Here is a 13,749-nt window from a genome sequence, read left to right on the forward strand (position 1 = left end):
AAATCTTTACATATATCGCGATTATTGTTCGTCGTATGAGTTTAGATGTTATTACAACTTTTGTATACAATACAATTTCATTTTTCTTAGCTGTGTTACTTAAAAATATCAGTTGATTAATACTTTAAAGATATTGTGATACTATTCATGCGTCAATCAGCAGAAAATACTTTATTCTTATTAAATCATTTATCATAGAATTTCGGCAAATTAGCACAATAATTGTTTATGCAAAATTTCAAATAGGTATAGAAGTTGCAATTATACTTTAAATTTTAAATTTAATTTGGAGGACATAATCTACTAAGTACGTAGACTATTCCCGCCAATTTTTTTTTTCATATAAGTATCGCGAGTTCTTTACATAAAAAGTTCCAATAGAAATATTAAAGAAAGGACGGACGAGGTTGAATCGACTCAAAAAGTGAGTTTAAGTTCATGGATACACCAAAAGGAGAGAGAGGATTTATTATTCACAGTGTTAGATTGAATAGTGTAAATTAAATAATTTTACGGCGTTGTTATGATTTTAATCAACTCATTTCATATGTGGAAAACTCATAGGTACTTTTGCTAAATCCTAACCAATTAAGATATCGAAAAATACCTTTGTGCACATAATTATAACCAGTAGATGTACAAATTGTAGTAATAAAAATTTTTTGAAAAGTAAAAACAACTTCGACATATTACCAAAATTCAAAACATGTATATTTAAATAATTGATTTAAAACTTGAGATAAAAGAAGTTTTTTTTTAATTTTATTTTTTGAATAAAAGCAAACAGCATTTAGTTTAATTGTTTGCAAAAAATAACCAAAACGAAAAAATAATTCACATGTACACATGCAAAATAAAAATAACCATTTTTGGTTAATAATAACCAAAGTGGCAACACTGCTTGTTATACTTTGGTATATATATTCCGATAACTTATAACGGAGTCGATTTAGCTATGTCCGTCTGTCTGCATTTTTGTTGAAATCAATTTTCTCAAGACCCCAGATATCTTCGAGATCCAAATCCTTAATAATTCTGTTGGACATATTATCCAACGTTGTTTTTCCTTCAAGGGCTTTGAGGGACTTGATGACGCATGTCGTGGCCGATTACCAACTAATATACAGTAGTTTATTCAGAAACCTTTAAAAGACGTAACACGCAACGTCTATACATGATTTGTTTGGCAATATTTAAAATACTACTTCCTATGGAACGAGCTTCCATCATATGACTACACCGCCATTTTATAAAATTTGTTTGTTGGGAATATGAAAACATACAGTATTGGCCAAAACAAATTCAAGGTGGTGCATTTGTTTTGACCTACTTGGTCTTTAAATTAGGTCTAGTTAAAAGATATTACTGTTTGTTTATAGTTTTGGTAAGTCGTCAAAAAAACGGTAGCAACAAATTTATATATTATTTATTAATAAAAAATATTCACATTCTTCAGAATTTCATTGGTCAAAACATTAGCACCCCCTTAAAAAAGATTTTTTAGATCGAATTTCTCCATTATTCTTTGTAGATTTTAATTAGAATTAACTAGATTTTAATTAAAAATTAAATTTAAATATAGAAAATGATTTTTACTTTGTTTTTTATTGTTCAACAATAACTTTATTGGCCGTATATCACCAGACATCCGAATCGAAGGTGCTACTTATATGATTTCTTAAATAAATTAAAAAAATGAAAGTTAAATTTAAAACAAAAAGTTCACAAAATATTTTTTTTTTTTTTTTGTGAAATTCAGAATGTCGTACATAGATTACTGTTTTGTAACTGATACTAATACAGAAATACTACATTGTAAAAAAAAAGAATATACATATATATTATTTTATTCTTTAATAAACAAATTTTCTGTTACAGTTTTTAAAGACCTACAAAAACTATGAACGATAATTGTAATATCTTCTAAATTTGCCTTTAATAACTAGAACTACTTTAAAGAAAACTTCAATAAGGGGGTGCTTTAGTATTGGCCGATACTGTATATGTTTACCTACAACCTTTGGACTACGATTCCATTCTACAATTTATTAGGCTGTATCCTTTTTGTCAAGACCCATTATGAATCATTCCTATTCTTTGAAAGTTGGTTAAAAATATTTTCTGAATTCATTTAGATCTAAAAATATCCCCACAGAAAATGTTTAGCTTACTACATTAATATTTTCCCCTATCGCCAATAGAAGTGAAAATTTTGTTCCCTTGAAATTTTCATTTCCCTCGAAGGGAAAATTGCTATCGTGAACTTGTTGAACAATTCATACACAATAGTTGATTTTGTATGGAATGTTGACAAAATTCCATCAACAAATTTCACAACAGGGGAATTTTTTTCACGACAAAAAATTAGTGAACGAAAAAAGTAAAAAGAGAACATATTTCACGTGAAACGATGATTGGCAATAGGGGTGATTGTTTTGCTTATTTTATATTCGCAAGTGCTTTCAAACTTACATCCTGGCTTACTTTACACAGTGTATGGCCGCATAAAAATGACACACTAACTGATATACTTGATGTACGATATTGTGTGTAGATTTTATTTTTTTATAATATACACTGACAAACTAATTTATTGGCGCAGAAGACACATTCAGTAGTTATCGTCATGTAAGAAGGAGGCTTGTAAATAAAACTATTTGCGACTTTGTGTAAGATTTTAATTTAGAATATTTACATTCCATAATTTTTTCACAATTAGGCCATACCTTAAGCGAAAATAGTCCTCTAAAATGGACATAATCCGTAATGTTACACATTTCTTGAAAAGGTTTATTTTTTTTAATTCAGTATTGATCTTTTTCTAATTCGCTTTGTTACAAATACTTGTTAACTTTTTACTTATTTTTATTTAATCTATATACCCTAATTTAAAAAAAATATATATATTTAATATTTTTAACTTTGAAAATAGTTTCAAACAATTTGTTGAAAAATAATTCAGTTAGAAAAATATCTGATTGTAAAAACTATTAATTTTGATGTTAATTTTCAAAATAAAATAAATTTTAAATTGGACAAATTTACTCTCAAAAATAGTTTTATTTCCAACACGCTTGCAGGCAAACATAGCTAGAAGTATTAAACTTTTGTTCATCCGACAACTGCACTTGTTCCCAAAAATCATTCGGCATCTTGTAAACTCTTTTACTGGTTCAGTTACTTCATTTTAAAATAATTATATGAAATATGCAAATATAATATAAATACCAATAGCAACACGACAATTGTACTAAGCCTATTGTACCGTTATTACCGGAAGATCGATTCTAAACTCTTCTTTAATTTCTTCAGCAATATGTATGATGTGTATTTACGATTTCACTCTTACTTTTTGAACTATTTGGCTGTTTAAATATCTATGGCATTTTCAAAAATATTAATTTTATAAAACAAACAAAATACAGAACTTAACGAAACCAAGAGACATCAAAACATATGAAACGAAATACTCAAAAAAAAAAAAAAAAAAAAAAAACAAGTAAGAAATTGTAATCGGACGAAGCCGACCCCACCTTTTACAAAAATAAAGTGTGATTTAGTTGTCATAATGAAGCATGTAAGTTCAATTGTACCTTGCCTCAGATAAACTTAAGCCGTTTATTGTTGAATAAAATTGTAGAAATTTAATCAAATATCTATGGCCAGTTAAATGTTTTGCATTTTCAAATAAATATGCTTCATTAAAACGTCATACGAATGAAATCTATTTATAATATCTAGTACAATTTTTTTTATTTATAAATGCTAGATTGTACTAGATATTATAAATAGATTTCATTCGTATGACGTTTTAATGAAGCATTTTTATTTGAAAATGCAAAACATTTAACTGTTTTGACTGAGATAACTGATAATGTGATAAAAATAAATTATAGTAAACATATTTACCTGAACATACGGAATAACTGATCGATTTCCGAATCTCCTTGGAATAATGGTTTTCTTGTAGCCATTTCAGCAAAAATACATCCGATAGACCATACATCTACTGGACACGAGTACCGCGGTGATCCCAGCAATACTTCTGGAGCCCTGTACCAAAGCGTTACAATTTCATGAGTATATATACGCACGGGAATACCAAATGAACGCCCAAGTCCGAAATCTGCCACTTTTATAATACCATTTTTGTCAATCAGTAAATTTTGCGGCTTAAGGTCACGATGTAAAACTCTTCTTCGATGACAAAACAAAATAGCGCTTGTAATTTGATAAAGATAACTTCTAACAAGTTCAGAATCTAATGTTTTTTCAGGTGGTAAAGAGTCCATATATTTTTTAAGGTCCATAGATAAGAATTCAAATATTAAATACAAGCGATTTTCTTCCATTAAGACATCTTCAAGACAAACAATGTTGGGATGTTTCAGTTCTTTTAACAACGATATCTCCCTAAAAATATGTATTTATCAATTTAAAAAATTTAATAAAAATCGCAATATTGCGTGAAACCTGATTTAAATATAATAAATATATTGTCTATTAACTCGTTGATGCTCACTTAAAATATGATGATTCTGCCGAGAATCACACTTAAACAATTGTTATCTGAACAGAAAGTTAGTATTTAGTTCTTAGTCTTTCAGACTGGATGTCATGCGTTCTATTCCAGACACTGTTAAAGCAGCGTACAACATGAACGATTGACACCTAGTTTTATTTCTTCAGATTTGATTTCAACAAATCAGCTAATCTGAAAAATTACTTTAAAATAAAGCAAAAAAAATAATAAAGGCCAAAAGAGTTTCAAAGGGCTGAAAGAGGCCGTTGATAAACTTTTATTCCCTTAATTTTAGTCCCTTACTTTGTAGGTAAAGTTTAAAAAAATCAAAATAAAGAAACAAACAAAAATAAAACAGTTACTTTTTGTTTTTTTTTTCCTTTTTTTGTGAACACGATATCAAATGTCTATTTTTAGACAAACAGAAAATAAAATAGTATTTGTGTGTGAAAACTATTCCCAATAAGCAAAAACCTTTGAAATGATGTAAATATGTATTTGAAAACCAATTTAAATTTCATACATAGCCTTTGAGAACAAATTTGAAAAATTTTGTTTTCAAATGGAAAATTATGGCCTTCTCAAACAAAAAGGCAGTTAGAAATCAAACGCATTTTTCAAATGTATTTCAAATTTAAAAAAAGGCTAGAGGTAAGCTTGAAACTAAAAAAATTTTCAAACGTATTTCAAGTATTCTTTATTATTATTTTCATACATATTTCAAACCCTAATTATAATGCTAACTATTGCAAAATTCATATATTTTTTTACATCACCTGAAAATAAAACATTCATACATTTATTTTAGCATATTTTTCTTTTATATCTCCGATTATTTCTCCTATATTTAACGTTTTTTCGCCCCCTTGCTGTAGAAAAAATGTTCTGTTTTTATTTTTCTAAAATAATTTATTTTTTGAAAGAAACTTTTCTAAGTTCAATGCAAACAAAACTTTGAAAATTTTATAAATATCACACATTATATTTTTTTAAACGTTTTTGGAAATTATCATGTTTATTTCAAAGGCTAAACTTTAAAATTTGAAAACAATTTGGAAAATACATTATTTAGTTAAGAAAATTTTCAAAAATATTCACAGGTTTGAATCGATGTTTATTGGGTTATTTGACACACAATAAAACAACAAAGCAGTGGAGTAGTAAGAGTAGCATTCAACTGGTTAGTAATTGAAAGATAATAGTGTTTAAACAATGGGAACCAACTATGATACAACTGAACCTATAGGAACGGTTAAACGATGGTATAAAAAAACATCTTTTTGTATAGAATTGCAGTTAAAGGTTGTTGTTGTTGTAACAGTTCGACTGTGGTTGAAAGTTCTTTCTGGGGAAAAAACTTTCGGTTAATACAGCTGTCGGAAAAGGTGGACAAAAGAAATCATGGCAGTCTAGGTCAATAGTTGCAGGTTTACATCTAGATGAAGTTGAGCACTATCCCACAAAAGAAGGAAAACAGTTACGGTGCATTATTATCCATGCCGGAGTACGTTTGTAGAATGTTTCGAAAAATTTTATACTTAAGAAGTCGGTGTAATCTAATAAAATTAAAATTTTCTTTCATAATAAATAAAATTGAAATCAAAAAGCTTTTTATTTGACCTCTAATGGGTTGACATATAGAAGTGTAAAATATAACATTAACATTTCTTTTAGAGTAAAAAAAGCTGGTCAATTTTTCGGGAAAACCCCAAAGTCAGTTCATAATTCAGTATCATTTTATATAAAATGTATTTTTATTACCATTAATTTTCAATTAATTTTAATTTTCAAGATAATTTGATGAAATTTGACAAACATGTTCTTTGGCACAGGGACGAAGCCTATTGAAAATGTTTAAAATCGGTCCATTATTTCACCCTAGTCTTTGGCACAGGGACGAAGCCTATTCAAAATGGTTGAAATCGGTCCATTATTTCACCTAGTCCCCATACAACCGTACCACCCGATTTGAACTTTTTATGCCATAATTACGTCAAATATTCTACTATCTCTCTATAAAATGGCACAAATAAGATTTATATAAGTATAAATGATCCTTTTCGTAAGGATCGGCCCATATTTGACCTTTATAAAGCCTCATTTAGAAAATTTAGTTTTTTTTATCAATAAATTACTTAAATATTTTGAAATTATGGTAATATTCAATATAAAAGTTTCTTTATAAAAAATAAAAATTTTAAAAATATACTCATTGTAAGGTATTATATGGACAGCCATGCCCAACTATACTTTTCTACTCGTTTTTATTGTTAACAATCCAGTTTTCGAGTTGCATATACATACGATGTCCTCATAAGTATTTGAATTTAGGTATTCTATGGGAAGAAACCAAATTTTATAATATTTTTGTGTGCAAAATAAATAAATACATTTGTTAGATTATCTAGAAAATCCTTAGGTTTCATATCACACTTTTTATAACTTGAAAACTTTACATTTACTTAAATTAAATAAGGTTTTTTTTAAAGGAAGTCCATAAAATTACCTCACAAAAGTATACGAATTTTTCTGTATTTCACATTTCATCATATTGTACAAAACATAAAATTAGAATCAATTTTTTTTTGCTTAAAATTGTTTAAATTGGGGTTACTATCAACCGAAGGGATATATTTTTGGCCCATTTGGGCCACAATTTCTGGGCGATTGTACCATCTTTATAAGTAATATCATTAAAATTGCGTTTTTTGACCACATTTTCATTTATTTTTCCCTTTTTTCCAGAGATAAATCCAAAATTTAATATTGGGATTTATTACACTCCTTGAGGTATCTAAAAATATTATAATTTGTTGTAAGGATCTGTACTAAAACGTTCCATGATGTATTTTTGGGATCGTTCTTCTGTTTCTAATTGAATAATCTGGATCTTAAGCCCCTTTCGTTCCACTAGGATCGGTATTTTCCCGCAAAGTTAGCTAATATATATATGTAGATATTAGCACATATATCTTTTCAATTTCCCCGACATTGTAGCGGAATACAACTCCAAAACATGCCTTAACAAAACGTCATCCTCCACAGTAGATTTAAGTTTTTACTACTTATAACTTTCACGCTTATGTTGCCCATTACAATAACACTGTAATTCAAAGGTTTTGGGTTTTTTTATCTTCGTAAATAATATTTAACCAAATATCTATCAATATTTTGGAGTTAGACCATAATGATAAGGAAACATTGAGCCTGTAATCCATTGGTTATAAAAATAATAATTTTACTACATTGAATGGCGTTTCTTCGAGGCATGTTTTGGAGTTATATACTTCTACAAACTACTGAAAACTTAAAATGTATAAAAGCTGATATATAAAAGAATACATACCAGACAACTTTCCCAAAAATGTTTTACCCTAGTATTATAAAAATGGACTTAAGTTCTAATAAGTTGAATTGAAGAATGATCTCATAAATATATCTTGGAAGTTTTTAATTCAGATTCTTGTAACAAAAAATATTTTTTAGATACCCCAAGGGGTCTATTAAGTCCCAATATCGAATTTTGGTTTTATCTTTATTTTAAAGGAGAAAAAAATATAAATACTGTCAATAATCGCCATTTTAATTATATTACATAAAAAAGTGGTACTATCCCCCAAATGGACCAAATGGTCCAAACATATATCCTTTCGGTTTATAGTGAACCCTTAAAACAATTTTAAGCATAAAAACCATTCGATTCTTAAATTTGTGTTTCGTATAATATGATGAAATGTGAAATACAGAAAAAATTCGAATACTTTTGTGAGATAATTTTATGGACCTTTTTTAAAAAAGCTTAATTATATTAAGTATATGTAAATTTTTGATATTTTAAAAAGTGTGATATGAAACCTAAAGACTGTCTAGATAATATAACAAATTTATTTATTTATTTTGCACTTAAAAAATGTATTAAATTTGGTTTCTTTTCATAGTATACCTAAATTCGAATACTTATGAGAGACACTGTACATAGTCAAAAACATATTAAACTTTGGAGCACCGCTTACTTGTTACCGACAAAACAAATTTAAATATTTTATCCTCTCAAAATGCTGTAAAATGTCACTAAAACCGACTTCCAAAATTTTCAAATATCTTATAAGAATGTTTGCAAAATTAAAATATAAATATATTAATATGTATTTAAAATTCTATATAGATGTGTACATATTTTAACATTGCAAAGTGTATTATGTCTGTACTACAATCTAAAATAGTTAAAAATTATATACCTTATTGCTGTTGATGGTATACCCTCATCATCGGACTCTAGACGAATCTTTTTCATTGCAACAATTTGTCCAGTCAGCTTGTTGCGTCCTTTGTACACAACGCCATAGGTGCCTTCACCGATTTTTTCAATTTTTTGAAAATCATCCATTTAAAATTATTTTTCTTTAAACATCCACAATACCGCCAAAAAAGTCAGCAAATCATCAGCAATGCTAATCACAGCACCGCGCCAACAAATATTAAAAGCGACGGCGATTGACACCAAAAATGTCAACGGCGGCTTAAAATCTACTGTAAGCCGGCTGTTTTTCTTTTTTGAAGTTTCCTAAATGTCCACACATAGAAACTTTTATTTCAGAAACTATGTATTAATTGCATTGATTTGTTGTTGTACGAATGAGAAGAATAACAAAACAAGTTTCCGAGTACGAGAAACTCCGTACCGCGAGAGAGATGAATGATATTCTTTCTCTTTCTCACGCAAAATCAAAAGTTTCCCAAAAAAAGTTTCCTAGTGTGGACAATACGTAGGTACGATCTTAACGCAGAATACACACGTTCTTAAATCATTGAAACGAAATGGAATTGCTTCTTCTTTTTCTTGCAATTCAGTTTTTTGTTAGAATATATTTTATCGATCATTGGGTAAACGTAATCGAAATGCAGAATAGGGGAGCATTTTAAATATAAACGGAATCCGAGCAGAGGTCCAAGTCGATCGGCGCCAAACCGCCGCCGATTTTTTTTCGGTAAAAGCCGCTGCCGATTCTATCGGCTGAAACCAGCTAACTTCATTAGCCGGCTCATTCAGCTATGTCGGTAAAATTAATAAAAAAATATACAATATAGATTTTATTAAATTGTTATTTATTGTACAATAATTTTTACAAAGTGTGAAGTAATGTAATTCATTAACTGGTCAATGGTTTATAAATGAATTAAGAACAATATGAAAAAATTGGCAGCTCTATAATATTAAAAAAAATAAATATGCTAACATTTAAAATATGCAACTCTAAGCGACGCGAATTCGCTCCCGTTATTTTTTGCAAACAAGTAAAATAAAATAATTAATTGCAAAATGCCCCAAAAAATATACGGAGCTACTTTTTAAAAGAATCACAAAATATTCCTGAAATATCTTCAAATTCTGAATCTGATGAAGAAAATTATATCAAATATATATCCCCTTCATATGATATTAACCATTATAATGATATATTTAAAAGAAAAATGGCAGTAAAAAATGGCAAAAGTTATAATAAATCCCAATTGTTCATCAGAATGCTGGAAGTATTTTGTTAATATGTACATTTGTAACAGAAAAATACTGGAAAAATATAAATTTTGTAAAATTTGTTTCGAAGAATAAAATATGATTTTAAAAGGGTAAGAAACTTTAATATACAATATATACATTTCGTCTTAAGTACAGTATATTTTTTAAAGGTTAAGAAGTCAACATCAACCAGCAATTAATTATTTTAATCACCTGTGCTCGACTCACGATATTGAAGCTAAGTCAGCAAATTAAAAAAAAATCTATATTCTTGAACCTAAAATTAACAAAAAAAATAATAAGTTCCAAAATGCTCGAATTTTGGCGGAAATGTGTTGTATAGATTTGCAGCCATTTGCCATGGTGGAGCATAAGGGGTTTCAAAAATTTGCAAAACCCTTAATCCCAAAATATCGTTGCCCAGGACATATACAATCTCGTATATTGCATTAGTTAAACATATTTATCCTATTATTTCAAAATGAAATAAATTTTATTCTTTTTATTAAATAAGTCTAAATGTAGTTTTCTACATGTACTTGTAACTTGTTAAACATGTTTTTTTTAAGTTTTGTAATAAAAATTACTTAAACAATGAATACCAAGTTGGTATAATTTGTAATTTTTATAATTTGTATCGGCTTCAGCCGGCTTAGAGCCGCTGCACGGCTTGGACCTCTGAATCCGAGAGGTCAGAAAGTGGGATTTTGGGTAGAACTACAATATTGCGGCTGCCTAGACGAATATTTTTTTATATTGAGTTTTGACAACTTAAATCGTTGAAGAAATCCGCACCAAATTAAAATTTATTTTTATTTGTTTACGGATTTTCTCTCATTTAGAGTTGCCATGCCATTCATACTTTTAATGAACAAAAACCATGTGGTGAATGAAATACATATGAAATACAAAAAACAATAAAATGGCTACAAAATCCTCTACCGTAGCCGCACTCCATTTAATTTACATTTTCTCTGGGAAGCAGAAAACGCAACCGCATCCGCAGCACAGGGTATACAGAGACATCACGAGCAAAAATTTATTTCCCTCTCTTTCGCACAAAACGATTTCAATGATTTTTTTAAGCTGTATTTTATATCCCTCTTCTCACCAAACAATTTCAAAATCAAACAAAAGCTGATTTTAGATTTTTTCAAATGTCAAAAGTGACGTCTCTGTATACTTTGTGTCCGCAGGTTTGTATTTCTACTCTTAGTGCCGGTCCACACTAGGAAACTTTCGTAGAGAAACTTTTTTTTAATTCTCTTTTGAAGTTTCCCAAATGTCCACACATAGAAACTTTTGTTTCAGAAACTACGTATTAATTGCATTGATTTGTTATACGAATGAGAAGAATAACAAAACAAGTTTCCGAGTACGGGAAACTCCGTACCGCGAGAGAGATGAATGATCTCTTCTCTTTCTCTCTCATGCAAAATCAAATGTTTCCCAAAAAATGTTTCCTAGTGAGGACCGGCAGTTAGGAAGCAAATAAATTGTTCAAGGCAAATTAATATAAAGTGGTTTTCAAGGCGAATTCAGATAAGGTGGTGGCAGTTCTGTAACAACAACATTTTACATTTATTTTGTTTTTTCATTTGGTTTAGGTATTTCTACTCTTAGGAAGCAAATATATTGTTCAAGGCGAATTCATATATGGTGGTGCTCAAGGCGAATTCAGATAAGGTGGTGGCAGTTCTGCAACAACAACATTTTACATGTATTTTGGATTACGTAGATGTCAAAAACCATAAGTATGGCGAATTCATTTCATGAAAAATTTTTGTAAATTTTTTATATTTTGTTAAAGATAAAGATATTGAAATTTGAGAAGAAAATATATTCTGAATTGAAAATTGTTTGTTTCAAATGAAAAATTCTATTCCGGAAGATTTTTTTAGTTATTCACTTTACTTTTTTCGACTTTTCGACTTTTTCGACTTTTTCCGACTTTTCGACTTTTATTAACAAAGTCGACTTTTCGACTTTTTCACAGTCAATAGTCGAGTTATCGACCTTTTTGGAACAAAATAGTCGACTTCGACTTTTTTCGACAAAAAGTCGATTGTTCGATTATTCGAAAGTCGATTTTAATGAACCCTACTTTTATTCACGCACATAAAGAAAACAACCCGACGAAAAACAAAACAAACCATAACAGCTGTTTTATCAAAATAAACATTTTTTGGTGTGGTGAGTTGTTTTTGTTTACAAATACGTGTTTCTGCACGTAAAAAAAATTCAAAAAAATTGATTTTCATGATTTACATTAAAAAAAATATTTTTAATCAATTAAAATATGTATATAAATGTGGAAAGGAACAAATCTGATAAAATATAAATATATTTGGGATTATACCGTTCTATATAGGTTTTTATCGTGCACAAGATCGTCCGATAGTAAAAAAAAGTTTGTTGTTGTAGTACACACCCCAGAACGATGAAATCCGGAAAAAATTTATGCCATCCGATTTCTACACTTCCAACTTAAAGTCCTATATAGGGTTTTATCGTGCACAAGATCGTCCGATAGCAGATTTCTACACTTTTAACTTAAAGTTCTATATAGGTTTTTATCGTGCACAAGACCGTCCGATAGCACACTGAAAATAATCCATGCTCAACTTTACGAAAAAAATTCGTAACTTCTATTTTCGTAATATTTACAAAAATTTCGTGTATAATACGAAATATTATTTGATAAAACCCTCTTCTATTTTTACGAAAGTACTAAAACATTTCGTAATAATTTTTTTCTTAAATTTTAATGAAATTAAACATAATGATAATAATTATATTATGATTAAATAAAACTACATTTTATAAAATTTAAGAAAAAGTATAATATTATTCTCGAAATATTTTAATAAAAAAAATTTGAAAATTCGTGTGGAGAATAATTTTGAACTAAAATTAGAAAGACAAAGAGTAATGATAGATAAGAATACAACACTGAAAAAAGCTCGTAAACTTCGATCTAACTCAATAAAGTAGAATGAAATTGGAATAAGGACTTTGTTACAATTCCCATATTCCATTTCTTCAAAACTTGTGAGTTAAATAGATGATGTTTACAAGTGACATAGCATATGGCACAAGAAGATTGCTGATGAGGAGCCGTAGCGGGCCCGAAAATGCATTCCATTCTGCTGTTGTGTCCGAAAAATTAAATTTTCAGTATTCTTATAATTTAAAAAAATATCATTACAATTTGGAAAATAACTTATCCCCAAGTGGGACTCGAACTCGAGCCTGAAGAATATTCAATTAATAATATTAATATCACAGTTCGAAGAAATCAATAATCTTAATATATAAACACACTGGGCACAGTGGATATATGTACATGTTTAATGCACTGCTGTTGATTCACGACTGAATAGGATCAACAGAAATAAACAAAAACATACAAAAACAAAAAGTGTTGCTTAATTGCTAACTGACAGTTGGCTAAAGCAGCGACAAAGAGTAATGATAGATAAGAATACAACACTGAAAAAAGCTCGTAAACTTCGATCTAACTCAATAAAGTAGAATGAAATTGGAATAAGGACTTTGTTACAATTCCCATATTCCATTTCTTCAAAACTTGTGAGTTAAATAGATGATGTTTACAAGTGACATAGCATATGGCACAAGAAGATTGCTGATGAGGAGCCGTAGCGGGCCCGAAAATGCATTCCATTCTGCTGTTGTGTCCGAAAAATTA

The 13,749-nt window shown here is 28.8% G+C and overlaps 1 protein-coding gene and 1 long non-coding RNA gene across 2 annotated transcripts in view; one reads left to right on the top strand and one right to left on the bottom strand.

Annotated features, from left to right (window-relative positions):
• Window positions 1-9,007, bottom strand: part of LOC111680681 (cyclin-dependent kinase 1) — a 19,127-nt gene extending 10,120 nt beyond the window's left edge. The window contains exons 1-2 of the mRNA XM_023442375.2: window positions 8,761-9,007; window positions 3,910-4,413 (exon numbers count right to left, since the gene is read on the bottom strand). Of these exons, the coding sequence (XP_023298143.1) occupies window positions 3,910-4,413; window positions 8,761-8,909 (653 nt within the window). The 5' untranslated portion in view covers window positions 8,910-9,007. The remainder of the gene's footprint in view (window positions 1-3,909; window positions 4,414-8,760) is intronic.
• LOC124421348 overlaps window positions 1-11,797 on the top strand; it is a 29,546-nt gene extending 17,749 nt beyond the window's left edge. The window contains exon 3 of the long non-coding RNA XR_006941596.1: window positions 11,648-11,797. This is a non-coding gene — a long non-coding RNA (uncharacterized LOC124421348). The remainder of the gene's footprint in view (window positions 1-11,647) is intronic.
• Window positions 11,798-13,749: the final 1,952 nt, after the last annotated feature.

The sequence above is a fragment of the Lucilia cuprina genome, chromosome 2 (assembly GCF_022045245.1).
Source record: "Lucilia cuprina isolate Lc7/37 chromosome 2, ASM2204524v1, whole genome shotgun sequence".
Taxonomy (NCBI): domain Eukaryota; kingdom Metazoa; phylum Arthropoda; class Insecta; order Diptera; family Calliphoridae; genus Lucilia; species Lucilia cuprina.